The 16,122-nt window shown below is 39.6% G+C and overlaps 1 protein-coding gene across 3 annotated transcripts in view; it reads right to left on the reverse strand.

The window, feature by feature from the left end:
* The window catches only part of XRCC4 (X-ray repair cross complementing 4), a 267,010-nt gene that overhangs the window by 216,582 nt on the left and 34,306 nt on the right, over nt 1-16,122 (reverse strand). For all 3 annotated transcript variants that reach the window (XR_012645755.1, XM_074995369.1, XM_074995368.1), the window contains exon 3: nt 10,140-10,330. Coding sequence is in view for 2 of the 3 variants with exons in the window: in XM_074995369.1 (XP_074851470.1) it covers nt 10,140-10,330 (191 nt within the window). In the remaining variant the exon portion in view is untranslated. The remainder of the gene's footprint in view (nt 1-10,139; nt 10,331-16,122) is intronic.

A 16,122-nucleotide genomic window follows, 5' to 3' on the forward strand; every position in this document is an offset into this window, starting at 1 on the left:
TCCAATATCTTCTTCTAAGAAAACCAAGACTTGTCCATAAACAATGATTTAAAGTTTTGCCTCTTAAAAGGAAAGTGATTCCAACTCAGCTGTACAAGTAAAAGGAAACCTTGATTTCTATACAAAGACATGCACATCACATATTCCAAAAGGGGAGAAGCTGAAATGTAATGCTGACCCTAATAATAATCTCACAGACAATACTGTTAATATTAGTAATGAGGAAACAACCCCTGGCAGGAGATCTTGATGATTTGAGAGTTTCATATATTTTACTGCTCTTAATGTACATTTAAAAGTGTTATCCCTTTCTAATAATAGACCAATTTAACATCCATGGAAAGAGTTATCCAGAAATTGCAGTCACCAGAAATATCATACAGTTTGAGCTTATCTGGTAAAATGAATGTTCCAAATTTTTTTTTAAATTTTATCACAGCCATCTTGATAAGTAGGAAGAGGGTGGAGAATTCATTAATGCTGCCTTTTATTAATTTTTTCCCTTTTTCTGTGCAGCCTCCCTTTTCAAAAGCTTATTTTATTGCTACTTAAATTTCCTTCATGAAAACAACAGCAAAATATATTATATGACAGTTAAAAAAAAAAGAAAATTCCAGACTATGAAAAAGTAAGTTTGATGTTGTTTTTGTGCCCTCAAATACAGCAAAAATGAAACTTAAAAACTTCAAAACCAACCCAAAAGAAAGCTTTCATGGGCAGGTTTGGAAAAAATGACTTACTTGCATATTCATATCATGTGGTAATACTTTAAACTTCATCAAGTAAGTATTGGGCAACACAAGGGGGAGGGAGGGAAGAATCCGTTACTGCAAAGAAGTCACAGCATACAAGGCAACATCTCTATTTGTCACAGGCAAAATACAGTAGTTCACTATTACTAAACCATCTGTCTTAGAAAAAAATCATGCAGATACATGCTTTTATAGTCAGAAGTATGAAGTTAAGAGTAATATATAGTAAATTACCTTTATACTGACTTTCCACATCATCGTGTCTTAGTGAAAGATTTCTTCTTTCCCTTTCCATTTTTAATTGAATAATTAGTTAAATTGCTTGGGAAACGATCTGAACTCCGAACGACCTTTGTTACCCAAACAATGTATCTTCAACCATTAAGCCTACGCATCACATCGACTCAAACCTTGGAACAAGATTTGGGTATTTGGGAAACTTCTAGAGACATATCAATTCTGCCTAATTTACTCATTAAGTTATATTTAATGCACATATGTCAAGTTACTTTAATCTTAATTAAATTACAATGATTTCAGTTTCCCTGCACTATATTTTAGAATGCACTGTAGAAGTGTTGCCATGGAAAACTAGAGAAACAAATAATAGCATTTCTGTCATAAGCCCAATTAGTAATGGAGTTTTTGTACTTGGTGTGGAACTTCTTAGGCTAACATCTTGCCTATTTACTCATTTTTCCTAACAAGCCAGAAACAAATATAATACCTGCCCCATTAATGTGAAAAAGATGCTAGCCCTCCAATACTCTTTATCAAAGACTATTTAATCAAATTAATCACCAGTTTCAAAAATAAAATGTTGCAGGAATTCCATTATTTATCATATAGGGAGTTACTAGCTAAAGCACTTGGAAAGATTTACTTGCAAGTGGTCACCTACTTAGATCAAGCACTAAATCACAGACTCCGTGATGATGTTTGTTTAGGTGGCAGCAGTTTAGCTGACCAAATCTCAATGGCTCCTTACTGAGCTCTGTGTGTGTGGCCCATTTTGCATTGCAGCTGGCTTGACACACAAGTCCCACTGTATACCAAACCTATTGTTATTTTAATGTGACTTTTAACAGTCACCTTTGCCCTTACCACCCTAAAAACAACTCCTGAGGGCAGTGTGTTCATTGCCCTGCAGCAAAGCCACCTGTCAAAGAAAATAAGTTGTATAATTTAAACTAACTGGCACAATTATGAGGCTAAAATACAGCAAAGACAAATATTTCCAATATTTTGAGACAAATTCATCTTTTTTATCACTGTTTCAAAAGGCTAACAGCAAGAACACAGACTCAGAAAGGAAATGTTAATCTGCAGCTTCACAAACAACAAGCAGTCCTGTAGCACCTGAAAGACTAACGCATAAATGTGTTAGTCTTTAAGGTGATACAGGACTGCTTCTTATCTGTGAAACAAAAAATACAGTAATAGTTCTGCAGGGCAGACTTTTTTTTTTTAAACAGTTTTTCCATATGGCTAAATAAATTTTAAAAGAAGAATATAACTACTTTCAATCATCATTCTATTATGAAATTGTAACATGAATATGTCTACATTAGACATATTTCCTAAAACTCAGAAATACAAGTAGGGTTGATAGAGGTCCCAAAATGCATGGGACAGTCCCGGATTCCCTCTAGAAGTCCCGTGTCCTGCATTTAGGCAAAAATGTCTTGCTGGATATTTTTGCATAAATGGAAGACACAGGAATTGTCATGTCCCCACACCTGGGGCTGCCAGCTAGGCTCAGTGCCCCAGCTGATTCCCAGCCTCAGGGTGGCAGGGTTGGGGGGGGGGGGTTCCACAACCTCTCCTGCAGCTGAGGCTGCAAGCTGGGCTTGGCACCCCAGCAGGTTTCCCAGCCACCGGGGTGGCAGGGACGAACCCCCAAAACCTGCAACTGCAGTTCCCACGGCTGAGGCCGCTGGCTGGGCTCGGCATCCCAGGTGGTTCCCCGCCACAGAAAACCCGGCAGGGGGAATCTTGGCAGCCACACAGCTGGGGCATGGAGCCCTGCCAGTAGCCCTAGCCACAGGAACCCTGGCCAGGGGGCATCTGGGAGCCCAGCTGCGGGGACAGGAGGACCCCAGCAGCCCTACGGCTTAGAGCTGGTTGCGGTGCGGTGCCCCGCTGTGAACCCCAGCCTTGGGGGCTGAAGGTACCAAAGCAGCCCTGTGGCTAGGAGCCATCTGGGGTGTGGGGTGCCCTTGCCTGGTGGTAGCCTTCAGCCTGCAGCAGCCTCCCAGACATGAAACTGCTAGTTTTCCTCCCTTGCCCCGCTGGGGATCACATGCTGGGACTGCCTGTTCTACAAGCTCTCCCCAAAAATTTGGCAATCCTAATTTTGGGACAAATAGGCTACATCTACACTAGCGCAAAGCTTTGAAATGGCCATGCAAATGGCCATTTTGAAGATTACTAATGAAGCACTGAAATACATATTCAGTGCCTCATTAGCATGCGGACAGCTGTGGCACTTCGAAATTGCCATGGCTCACTGCTGCACGGCTCATCCAGACGGGGTCCTTTTAAAAAAGAAGCCCTGTGTGGATGAGCCACAGCAATTTCGAAGTGCCACGGCTGCCCACATGCTAACGAGGCACTGAATATGTATTTCAGTGCTTCATTAGTCATATTCAAAATGGCCATTTGCATGGCCATTTCAAAGCTTTGGGCTAGTGTAGAGACAGCCCTAGAAACTTTTCCCCCGCATAGAAAAATTTGGGATATAAGTGGCATGGCCCCTATTAAGGAAACCAACTACCTAAGAAAAAGACAGTTAAAGGCAAACTCACTGTTTCCAATCCTCCAAGCTGCACGCAGTAGGAGACTGAGCCATACGCCTGAAAAGAATGTCACACTGGATTTACTGTCTGCATATCTTGAAGCATAATGCCTTCTCCTGCTCCCTCTGGGCCAATTTGGCTTGAAGGGATGGTTGTATCTAAACTCTTCGTGATTTGTTAAAAAAAGATAAAATACATGGAGAAAAGTGTAACATTTCTAATTATCTTCTGATAAAATTAAATGTTTTAAAAATTAATCTCCATCGAGAAATTAATTTATTGAAAGTTTACTCCAGTACAGAAATCAAGGACCGGGTGGGCTTATTCTTCTCTATCAGTCTGGAAACACAAACCAAGTTGATCTAAAACAGCTTGTTTTTCACTTCCCCTTGGCAAGAGGATGTTTACAAATTCTAATAGATTTTTTTGTAGACAGGGAGACTCATCTGTCAGATTTACCACTGTCAAACATTCCATCTAGACACCAGAAGGCAACATAGGCCCTAAAAACAACCCAGGGCATCGAAAAGTGAAGGGCAAATGTATTTTCATGCAATGGCTTGCAAAATCCTGCATTCTGCTTTCTTCCACTTTACAGATTTCAATGTGGGGCTTTAGGGTGAGGATATTACTTTCCTAGAAAAATCTAAGATGACCAGTGCACTGCTGTCTGGAGGACTTTTATTGTCAAATATGTTCGACATTGGCAACCAGAGAATCAGAATTTGGAGACGAAAAACACCTATTAGGTTAGCTAGTGCAGTGATTCTCAACAAGGGAGCAGGGGTTCCCTGGGGGGCGCATAAGGCAGTATTGTGGGGAGGGATGCCAGGCAGGGCCAGTATTACACTTGCTAGGGCACAGGGCAGAAAGCTGAAACCCCACTTACACAGGGCAGAAGCATGGGGTCCAGAACCCAGCCACCTGGGCCTGAAGTCAAAGCCTGATAAATATAGTGTTGTATTTGTCCCAGTGGCATGGAGCTCCAGGCAAGTACCCATCTTACTACCAACAATGCCAGCCCTGGCTTTTATATGCAGAAAAATAGCTGTGGGCAATGGGAGTTTTTATAGCATGTTGGGGAGCAAGAGGATCTCAGAAAGTAAAAGGCTGAGAGCCCCATGGCTAGCACACCCCCGTGCCAGTACAGGACTGTTCCCTACAGTGTACTGTCAATTGTTTTGTCCAATGCAGATTTAAAGAACTTAAGCAGTAGCGTTCCCACCGTTTCCCCTGCCAAAATGCACACTTAAACAGATGTCACCTTTAGAAAATGCTTCCTCGCAATGAGCCTATATTCTCCTTTCCTTACACTCATCATATTAGTTCTGCATGTACTTCTCTGGATCACTCTATACCAATCATGTTTTGCCATATGATGCATGTTAGTTAATTATATTAACTAGAATTTCCTTAAAGTTCAAAAAAGGTAAATGCAGTCAACATTTTCATATCCAGCAACTCCAGGACTGGGAGGCTGCTAGATATTGGGGCTGCTGGATATGAAAAAGGATCCACAAGATAACACAGTTAATCTCCCTGCCCCACTAAACACCAGCTCTTGCTCAACTGCTGCCCCATTACCTTGTTGGTGGGAATGCCGGGGACACTGGGCTGGGAGCTGCTGCCAGGGTCGGCTGCCACCTGGCCTCTCAGGGAGCCACTACCAGTGGCAGGGGTGGACGGGAGTCACTGGGCGGGAGAGTGGAGGAGCTACCCCCCACCCACACACACACGCCACCAGCGTGAGAAGGGGATGGCTGGGGTGGGATGGAATGCCAGTTAACTGAGAATTCTGGCTGTTTGAGTAACAGATAAAACAGAGTTTACTGTATTGTCCTTAAAATACTTCAGAACACACACTGAGGAATCCAAATTTTGCTGGTCGCTATCGAATCTACGTGCTTTCATGTTTCTTTTTCAGAAATCATTGTTATTAACCACTACTCCAAATAATAAATAAGACAGCATTATGCCACTCTAAAAGAAATTAAAACCAAAATTCCCACTGATGCCACTGGGCCCAGGATTGAAATTTCTACATTTGGTGCCCAAAGAAAACATCACGGAAATTCTTGAAAAACAAATAATATCATTTCAACATTTCCAAACCTATTTTTATCTATGAATATTCACATACAGAAGCCACCCCCTATAACTGTAAACTAAATGGCATTGGTAGTAAAGCTAACATTTAATTTACACGAAAAGCAGCCAGACTATGTTCAGTTTTAGAAAATACACTTGCATCAGTTTAGCTGTTAAGCCTGTTCCCACACCACTGCAGAAGATCGACCCGCTCAGGGTCAATCTTCCATAAGTCAAAATTAAATTCTTTTGCCATTGAAAGGTGTATCTGCCCTGTTCCTTACTGAGGGGGAGGGATGAAAAAGCCCCAAGTGAGTGGCTCATATTATTTATATTAATAAATACAGTTCATTAAGGTGCCAATTCTACAAGTGATGAAACTTCTCAGGTATGTAATCTGAAAGTAAAAATGTTTACAGAATTGGGGCACAGGCATGTCAGTTTTTGGGACAGTCTTTTGTTCTGTGACTGTACAGCATCTAACACAGCGGGGGTCCATGACTAGAGCTCTTAAGTGCGACAGTAATACAAATAAGTAATAACATACACAAAGAACAGGTCAATAACAGATGCCAAAAAGTCATCCAATCTACACAAGGGTGCTCAAAGAAATAGTTATGCTGACATAGCTACAGCAGTACCATGTTACTTCTATAGTTCTGTTGGTCAGTTTCCAGTGTGGGGAAACCGTTAGGTCAATTTAGCAAAATAACAACAATTAGAAAGCAGTTACGGGGCATATAGAGTTAGTTCAAAAATGTCACTGTATTTCTGAATAAAGTCAATGGAGACACTTAAAGGACCTGAAATACACACACAAATTTAAAAGCATGGATTTTTCCAAGTAATGGAAGTAGTGTTTAAATAAAAAACAGGAATGTTGATAATTAAAAAAGGCATTCTTGGAAAAGCACTCCATTCTGATGAGCCCCATCCACATCTTTCTTGCTTAGGCTACATCTGCACTATGAGAAAACTTCAAAATGGCCATGCTAATAGCCAAATTGGAGACTACTAATGAGGCACTGAAATGAATATTCAGTGCCTCTTTATCATGCTGCTGGCCGTGGCACTTCAAAAGTGCTGTGTTTCACTTGCATGCAGATCGTCTACACGGGGGTCCATTTCGACGTTTGCAGGGTCCTTTCAAAAAGGACCCCCATGTAGACAAGCCACGCTCAAGTGAAAAATGGCACTGTCAAAGTGCCGTAGCTAGCAGGATGCTAATGAGGCACTGAATATTCATTTCAGCACCTCATTACTATTCTCCGATTTGGCCATTAGCTTGGCCATTTCGAAGTTATCCCCATGGGTAGACATAGCCTTACTGTATAAACATTTTTATATTGTCACAAGCAAAAATCATCATAAAAAGATGAAAGCAGAAAAATAAAATGCTCTGTAACATTATTATTAGTGCCTTAATTAACTGCTGTTATTGCAAGTCATCACTCTCCCTCTTTGTACCCATGGTTGATTTCATTTGGGTTATACCAATGTTAGGAAAATTTATATACAAGCTCTGAGAAAGTTTTCATGAACAGTGGTAACAGCACACCAGCCCTCTTGAGAAGAGCATTTACACTACTTGCAGACTGTTTGTACCTTCAATGGAGATAGAATAGATGCCAATTTTCCTAGTGTGTGCAAGTAATTAGACATGTAAGCATAATCAATTCTTGTATTTGCATGTACAAACTAGGTAACTGTGCACCTAAGTACCCATTTGATACCTCTAAAAGATTATCCTGTCTGGTAACTCACACTGTACATAAGACATACAAGTGAGATAACTAACCTAGTTGTTTTTAATTGCGCTAAACATTCAACGTGTAGTCACCTCTTCTAGAAACAAAGCAAAAAATAAACATTTTTTGCCTGTATCTTGAAGCCAGTGGGTTTAGCTGAAATCTGCTTTTCACCATTTTCAATTTATAAACTCTCTGAGTAATCTTGTCCCTATTTAATGCTTTAGGATGGGGCCTTCAAAGCACTCGGTCTTGGTCTAATTCTAGTTCCCCAGAGGTCAATGGGAGCGAGGCCAAGAAAATCCCACCATAATTTATGGGGGGGCGGGGGTGGAAAGCAATGCAAATACCAACTCCTTTTTCCAAGTCTGCGTAACAAAGCAGTCATCATCACATTTCTCTAGGAAAAAAGCAAACAATTTGACAGCCCAGCACCAAAGAAAAAAAGCTTAATGTTTAGGCATGTTCCCATTATGATTTTGCTACTCATCAAATCGTAAAACTGTACTGAATTAATAAAAGTAATCCTGTAATTGTTCTTAGTAATTTAGTGGATTTTTCTCAAAGGGTGATGACTGATTACATAATGAGGAGTGGGTGCTTGAGAAGGACTAGATTTACACAAAGCATATAATGGAGCATTGTAATTACTGGAACTCATCACTTCCTTTAATTGAACCTATATTTTAAAATAAGAACAGCCATGCCAAACTTTTCTCTTTTGCTGAAAGGCATATATTTAACTAAAGGCCCATGGAAGACTTTTATTACACGCCAAAGAACTAATCTCCCAAAAAGTGGAAATGATGAAAGATTTCAATATATGCAGTAGACCCTCAAAGTTACAAACATATGGGGAATTGGCAGTTGTTCGTAATGCTGAACAAAATGTGATGATTATTCTTTCAAAAATTTACATCTGAACTTTGACTTAATACAACTTTGAAGCTTTACTACCTGGAATTAAAATGCTGCTTTCCCTTTATTTTTCTTAGTTTACATTTAACATAGTACTACATGGTGTTTGCCTTTCTACTGCCACCCCCCTCTCTGACTGCATGCATTTGGTACCCAAATGAGGTATGTGATACTGAGCCACAGCAACAAGTTTCAAACATATACTACCACATTTCTAAAAGCCATCAGACTTTTTAACAAAAATGGTTTTTGGTAATTGTACCTATTGTACAGAACAGGGGTGGTATGGCATTTTTGGTGGTGCTTTTCTTTTTTCTTTTTTAAACACCCTGAACATGACAACTTTGATATCCTGAACTAAACCCTATTTGAAAACTATTTGTTGCTATATAATTCCAAAAGGACACAGCAGTAGAGATGTGTTTTGTCTTTACTTTGGTCTGATTATTTATTTTTCCTAATTTGGCAAATCAAGTTTCCATATGAAACATGTTTCTCATAAACCTTAATTGATAGAGCTATACGTTAGTCAGTTTCAGAAATGTGATGCTATTTTTCTTAATAAAATGAAATATGTTTCCCATGTATTTACTCTGGCCATGTCTACATAGCCCGTTAGCACAATGCTGTTGCCGGAAGCGCTATGCTGATTACAGTTGAAGAAATAGCAAATGGAGGACCATTTGTAAACGCCCATGGCTAATTAGCTCAGCTGCACAAGATTTCCTGTTGGCCAGGGGGGAGGGTGTGTGTATGCTGGCAATAGGCCATGTAGACGTGCCTCTGCTGGCTAAACCCCCACTCTGTCGCCAGTCCTTTATGGATATTGACTCTAAGTGGGGTGAGGGGCCTGATCTTGTACCTCTGCCCCTAGCCAGTGCTTTGCCATTAACCTTAATGTGAACAAAAATTAAGCCCTTAACCCTCACTTGTGCTGCAGTGAGAAGTCTGGGCCTAAAATCACTGGTATATCTACAGGGGAAAAATGAAACATAGGTAATTGAAATACAACACTGTTCTTCAAAGACTGACTCAACATCAACCTGAAGGAGCCACCTTGAGAAATGAGAAGGTTACTTCAGTCTGTCAGTCTTGACTGAGGCAGTCAGGTGCTAATGAGCCACAAGAGTGAAGGAGCTTTTTTAGTGTTAGCTTTCAAATGCAACAGCAAAACAGCAGCAGTTATGCTCAAAATTATTACTTGCCTGAACTTAAAAATTAAATGTTTTCTTTCAGCCAAATAATGTATCAGGCATAGGCCACGGATGGGTGCCACAGAAAAAGGAACATCGCTACAGCTTCTCCTTATGTTAAAATAAATAAAGCATATGTATTTTTGTAGTGCAATACCAGACTGCATCAAACAACTTGAACCTATCCTATGCCCATGAAAAACTAATAAATGCTAAACTTTAAGAATACGTTATGAGAGGAATACATGCAAAAGAAACAGCAATCAAATTGAAAAAACAGTGCTTTGATGCCACAGCTGTTAACATACTCAGGGCTCAAATTGCAGCCACTGGGACTTCCAAGAAAAGAGGCCACCACATAAGCCTCAAGACCCCACTCTTTTTCCAGAAGGAATTTTAAAAGGCCTTGGAAACATTTCTGTTGTTTGTAGGTTTTGTAAAAACTCTTTTAAAAAAAATCTCAATATTTTGGACCACATTGGAGTTGACAGTACCTATTTAACTCAAGATATTTTTTAAAAATGTACTGGCCACTTTTTTTCAAAGAGAATTTCATTAAACTGAGGGATGTGCACACTAATAGGCCCTTTTTCATTAATATTTCACTAGATATGATTTTTATATGTATACAGAAACACTTACCGAAACATCTTTCAGATTTTTTTCATATGAGAAATCACAGCATTCCACATTTTCTCCATCCTTAGAAATATCAAAGTTGTACATATTGGATGGGCCTGCTCCCAATACCAGCGCCTTCCTCAGTTCTTCAACATACCTCTCTCTTTCCATTTCCATGTCATCAGCCTCTTTAGAAATGTCAGCTTCTGACACTGGGGAGGGAGGAGGAAATTGGAGAAAACTTATAAATGCACTTTAAAATGGGAAATAGATCTTAATAATAAAGGGAAAGTATTATTAAAATGTAAATCTAAATTATTGTTTTTAATTAAAACTAACATCTTTGAATGTAGTTTACCACCACTTGCTTCCATCCCTTTTGCTTAGCTAGAATAAGGATAAATTAACTTATCAAGACCAAGAGATCCCTGAATAACTTTATATGTTGTCGTGTAGCCTACAATTTTGCTTGGGGGGTTTCTTCCAAACTCCAATGAGCTAGTGGTCTTCATTACACTTATTTTTGACCCTCATGTGTTCCTCATCACCTTGTCTGAGTTTCAACTTGGCAGCAATCACCAATCTAATGTCTCTCAATTCAAAATAAGGGGTATCACTACAGACAGATGAACCAATCCTTTTTGGGTCAAATCCAAAACCAGATGAAAAAAATGGCAGATTTTCTATTGACTTAAATGTTCTTTGGATCAGGCCTTTTGTGAAAATCCTACTCCCCTTTTCTGAAACTCTTAGGGCATACAAAGCTTCAATAAAGGCCAAATCCCCCTTACAGGACCTAAGCCAGCACCTCCTTCCCTGTTCAGTCTAGACATGAGTGCCTAAGTACAGCTTTCCTGTCTCAGAGGTCCCTCCCTGCCCTTGCCCAACAAACTGAAAGACGTTACCAGGTTTCATCCCTTCTCCTTGCTTAGATTACCCCAGCGCATTCACTCCTACTCTACCCTCCCGTTACTCTCCTCTTCCGTCTTCAAAATTCATTGCAGGCTTCAGTTGACTCCCTACTGGGCTCCAGCACTTCCCACAGTGAATCCTCTCATGCTCTTGATGCCTAACCAACCCCATTTTCATTCCATGCTAAAATGTGACAGAAAAGAACATGAAGCCATTGAACATGATGCTCCTCATGTGAGATTTCAGGCAAAAAATGTTTTGGATTTTTAAAAGTACAGTAGAGAGATTTAACATAATTATTTGCAATGTGAGTGTAAGTGACTCTCCAGAATGGGAAGCTCTCCCCATAGAGTAAGGCTGCCAGCACAGAAGGAATATATGCAGACTTCTGCTCCAATTATCATGAAGTTACTAGGGGTGAACAGAATTTTTCTTGAAACAAAAATCTAAGCATGCGGGCTGTTTAGCAATAATAAAGCTTTCTTTAAATTATTCACATCATGTGTGTCTTCATAAATATGTATCTGTTTTCTGTTAGTCTTCCGTTTCTCACTTGTCAGCTTCTACCTTTAGCATCATTAACAGTGGGATCCAAGACTCTTTACAGTTCATATGAAAATAATTCAGATTCTATGAGACTATTCAAAAAAGTTTTGCAGACTAATGTAATCAAAGAGTAATAATCTGATGTGAGTTCTAATAATTTATTTTTGTTGGCTTGCAAGGTCTATTGTTGAGCCATATTCCGCTGTACTCTATTGTATAACTACAAGGATGTAGGAGGAGCCAAAACAAAGGAGAGAGAAAAATACAAACAAAAAACAATTTCCACCTAGGTGGGATCAGGTATTATTCTAAAGTTTGTCAATGCTCTATGCTCTTGATTGAGTTCATAAATGTTTCACTTTCCAGTGATAGATAGCACCAACCATCTGCAAAGTATGATGGTCATTTTTCTCCACTTGGGAGTTTACTGGGCCTTTTCCAAAAGAACTGCCTGAAATCAGCAGAATGCAGCACTTTTTCCAGCAGCCCTCTTCTTCCAGATGAGGAAAGACACCTTTTTTCCAAAAGATTCTTTCAGGGAAAAAAAAAGCATGCAGATGCCCTGGGGGCCCTTCTTTCAAAAGAGCAGTCCTCATGGCGCTGGATTTATCAATCCCTGGCCCGTTCTTTTGAAGGAGCAGGGGCTGTGTGAACGCTCTCTGTCAAAGGAGTGGATTGATTTTTGGATCAGCATTTTTTGTGCGGATGCACTTTTTTGAAAGAAGTTTTTTCGGAGCAGCTCTTCTGGAAGAACTTCTTTCCAAAGACGGCTGTGGTGCAGACATAATGCTAATGTTTCCCTGAAGGACTACCCAACATTTGAGATTTTTTTTAGAGGGGGACAAGGGCAGAGAAGAGTCATAACTTGTGTCAGATTGAAATTAGCTCTTAATACCAAAAGTGAACTATAGCTAGTGGTAGTTCTTCTTTCTACAAATCTCAGCTTGAGGACCATTTCACATCAAGAGATACACTTGCACACACATCCTGAACACGCAGATTGAAAACAGAGTTTTCCAAGTAGGGAAGCAGAGTTTAAATGGACTCCTTCTTCTATTTATCTTATATGGCATAGGTACTTTAGTATTGCAATGGAAACACTACTCATCAAATTATCAGTTAACCAAACATCTAACGGTGATGGTGAATGGGCAATTGTTGGCTATACACACCAGCAGACATATCTTCCCCCACAAACTTTTAAAGCAGTTTTTCACATTTGTAAACATTAGCATTGATAAACAACATGAGATCACCTCCTTCACAGCTAGTTTCCAAATTTTCTGTTTTGTTTTTAAATGATTGCATGCACACACAAACACCCCCTTGTAAAGGTGGTAAATCTACCTATGCACGCACTTTGACAGAGTTTGGAAAATACGTAGACACTACAAATGTTTTAAAATTTTAAGTCACATAGGGCTTGTCTAGGTTACTCCAACTTCGAGGAGTAAAGGCACTTTGAAGTTGCACAGCCACTTCAAAGTGCCCACAGCTACACTCATGCTAGCACTTTGAAATCACCGCAGGGGAGAATTAGCCTAATGAAGTGCTGCGTAGTCACTGCACCTCTTCATTAGTAATCTCCCATCATCCTGATTAACATGCCCCCTTTCAAGCTGGGGGCAAGTGTAGACTCAGCCATAATGGCTAATGTTTTCAAACAGAGAGCAGCAATCCGTTTGCACCGGTATTAATGCACTAGTGGTGTGTGTGTCCAAATCACTCACCCACTCACACACACACGCAGGCACCTTTTTACCCCAGATATGCAAATCAATCATTTTTGCATTCATATACATTTGTTGATGAATATTTGCACAAATAAAGGAATGACCAATTCCTGATTGAAAAGCAGGTCCAAAATATTTGCAAATCTTTGAAAAAGAAATATCAAAACAAAAGATGACCAATAGTAACGTGTTTCTTTCTTCTGGAATCCTCGCAAATGTTGAGATCCTACTGTACACCATCTTCACTTGCAGCCAAGGACAATGAGAGACTGTAAAGACAAAGAATCTGCTAATGGATATTTGCCCAGGAGCTACTTACTGGCTTAAATGTAATCTTCCCATCACATGTATCAGGGCAAGGCAGGTTATGATGTATAATTGTTAACCAAGTTCACTGTTTGTTACTGCTGTAACACACCTCTGCATGTGAATGACTTATGTGTTTTATTTCTTACCTTATGTAATTTGGCTCTTCACTGGCTAAAAACATTTGCTCAATAAAACTTGTTAATTTTGTAAACATTGCAGTGCTGCTGGAAACACAATCAACTACTACAGAAACCATGAGTATTACTGGTGTGTTTATGAAGAAGAAAAGCAAAGTTGTGAAGAATGTATTGTAAAGAATTGGGAAGAAAATAAAACAAGGGTTCAACTTTTTAATTTAGTTTGGGTGAATTTAAAAAAAAGGAAGGCAGCTTAGATTTTCTAGATATGAAAGAAACAAAAAGGAAAGTAAGCAGGATGAAAGATGAAACAGGATATAACAACATCCCTGCAGAGTTTAATGCAGAGTAAAATAAATTAGATTGAATTGTGTTGGATATTGTGCTCTGTTGTCTATTATATCACAGCAAACAGCTAACAGGAAATAATGAAGTTGAAAATGTTTTTCATTTAACCTCTTAGCCTAGTTAAATTTAAGTAAAATATTCTGTAAAAGTAAGTGATAAGACCTGTATTTGTAGCTCAGCAGACAAAACCTTTTAGAAAGACAATTTTTTAATTTGTTTTACTTGGTCTCTGTGATTTAGATGTTGTACTATTGTTTTGTGCTGTTTTACAATTTTTGATAGCAACTTTAGTGTACAGAAAGATGCCAATTATGGTGTCATTTACAAAGTTAGAATAAAAGAAGCCTTTGTGTGCCAGAGTTACTGGGTGGAGGGAGGGGAAGAAAGAGAGGTGTTGGGAAAGAAGGTGGACAATATCATTCTCCTTATTCATGGGCAGGGTTTGGTACAAGTGCGCTGCTGGCCACAGCCAGTGCAATCCTGTACCCATAGCAACAGTCTAGCAAATCCATGCGGTGCACTGGATATGCCTCCATTAATGCCTTGTCTTGCCGGCAAACTTGCCATTTACATGTTCCATTGGAGTCTTACAGGAAGCAAAATACATATGAATGGTCCTGTATCCTGGCTGAAAGTAGTTTCCCTCCCCCTTGTTTCCACGTGCTTTAACCATGTTGTGGTCTCAATTATAAGGTCTAAAACGAGGAAACATTTTAACAGTTGATTTTGCACCAAAAAAGTTCTTAAATTTTGTACACAGTAAACACCAATTTCAACACTCATAACAGCAACTGCTACAGTTAGTTAACATAAGAAACTCCATAATAACCCTCTTTTTCAACTGTGTTTTTGTTTGTTTGTTTGTTTTTTTGTTTTTCCCCAAAAGCCTGTTTTCTGTTAAGGTAGCAGTCACAATATGCTAGGCACCACACAAATTAAGGCCCAGTCCTACAATTACTAACTTATATAGGGGCAGTCTGACTGAAGCGAATGGACCTACTCACACATTACATTAAGCACAGATGTTAAGTTTTTGTGGGCTCAGGGATATATATCAAGATAACCTCCACTGCATGAAGCTTACAAATACCCAGGACAAGCAAAGGATGGCTGGAAAGGGAATAAAACTCAAGAACGTGTTTGGCTTAATTTAAATTGTACCCAACAGTCCAGAGCCTAGCCATCAGTAGCTCACTGTTTTCATATAGATTTTGCAATTGAACTGGGTCTTGATGAGGAATTTAAAGGAGGAAAGGGCAGTGACCTCACATTTGCTCAAGATGGAAAAGGGACAGCATTGGAAGGTCTGGAAATGTTTGTGGGTACATGAGAAACAGAGGCCAAGTGCTTGTCATCACCGGCACAATGTGTGCAGGGTCATATATGTCATGGAAGACAAGTGCAATAAACTGAGAGGGACGAGAAAAAAAAAACAGGTAAAGAAATTTCATTTTCAGCTTCAAAGTCATTTTTTAAAATAATGATTTGAAGATTGTGGAAGCGAGTTATGATATTATTGAAGAATGAGTCATCACCAAGACCATAAAAATATTATTTATGAGCTATAATAAATGGATCAAGGAGATCTTTTTGTAAACATTCATGATAAGGGAACATGCTAAGTCTGTATACCAGAGCTGTGAAAACAATAGGAAATCTTAAGGCTTTAGTTTTTCAGAGACATAAAGGTATATATGGAAAGTCTCTACAGATCAGTGGTTCTGGACTGACTGCATCCCACCTGTTGTTTCTGTAATTGTTTCTCTCTCCTCCCCACTCCGCCAAAGCACAACCACATATACCACTGCCCAGCTCTGCGGGCACAGCCACAGTTGAGAGCAGCAGCTGTTAGCAGACATCCAGCTCTGAAGCTGCGTCAGGCCAGAATCAGCTCACAAGACAGAGTGCCAATGTGAGATATTTGTCAATATCACTTTTCATGGCAGATTTAAAGCCCCATTGCCATCCTTACTTCTGCACTGCTGCTGCCAACACAGGACTGACAGCTGGAGACCTACT

This window comes from Carettochelys insculpta, chromosome 5 (assembly GCF_033958435.1).
Source record: "Carettochelys insculpta isolate YL-2023 chromosome 5, ASM3395843v1, whole genome shotgun sequence".
Taxonomy (NCBI): Eukaryota; Metazoa; Chordata; order Testudines; family Carettochelyidae; genus Carettochelys; species Carettochelys insculpta.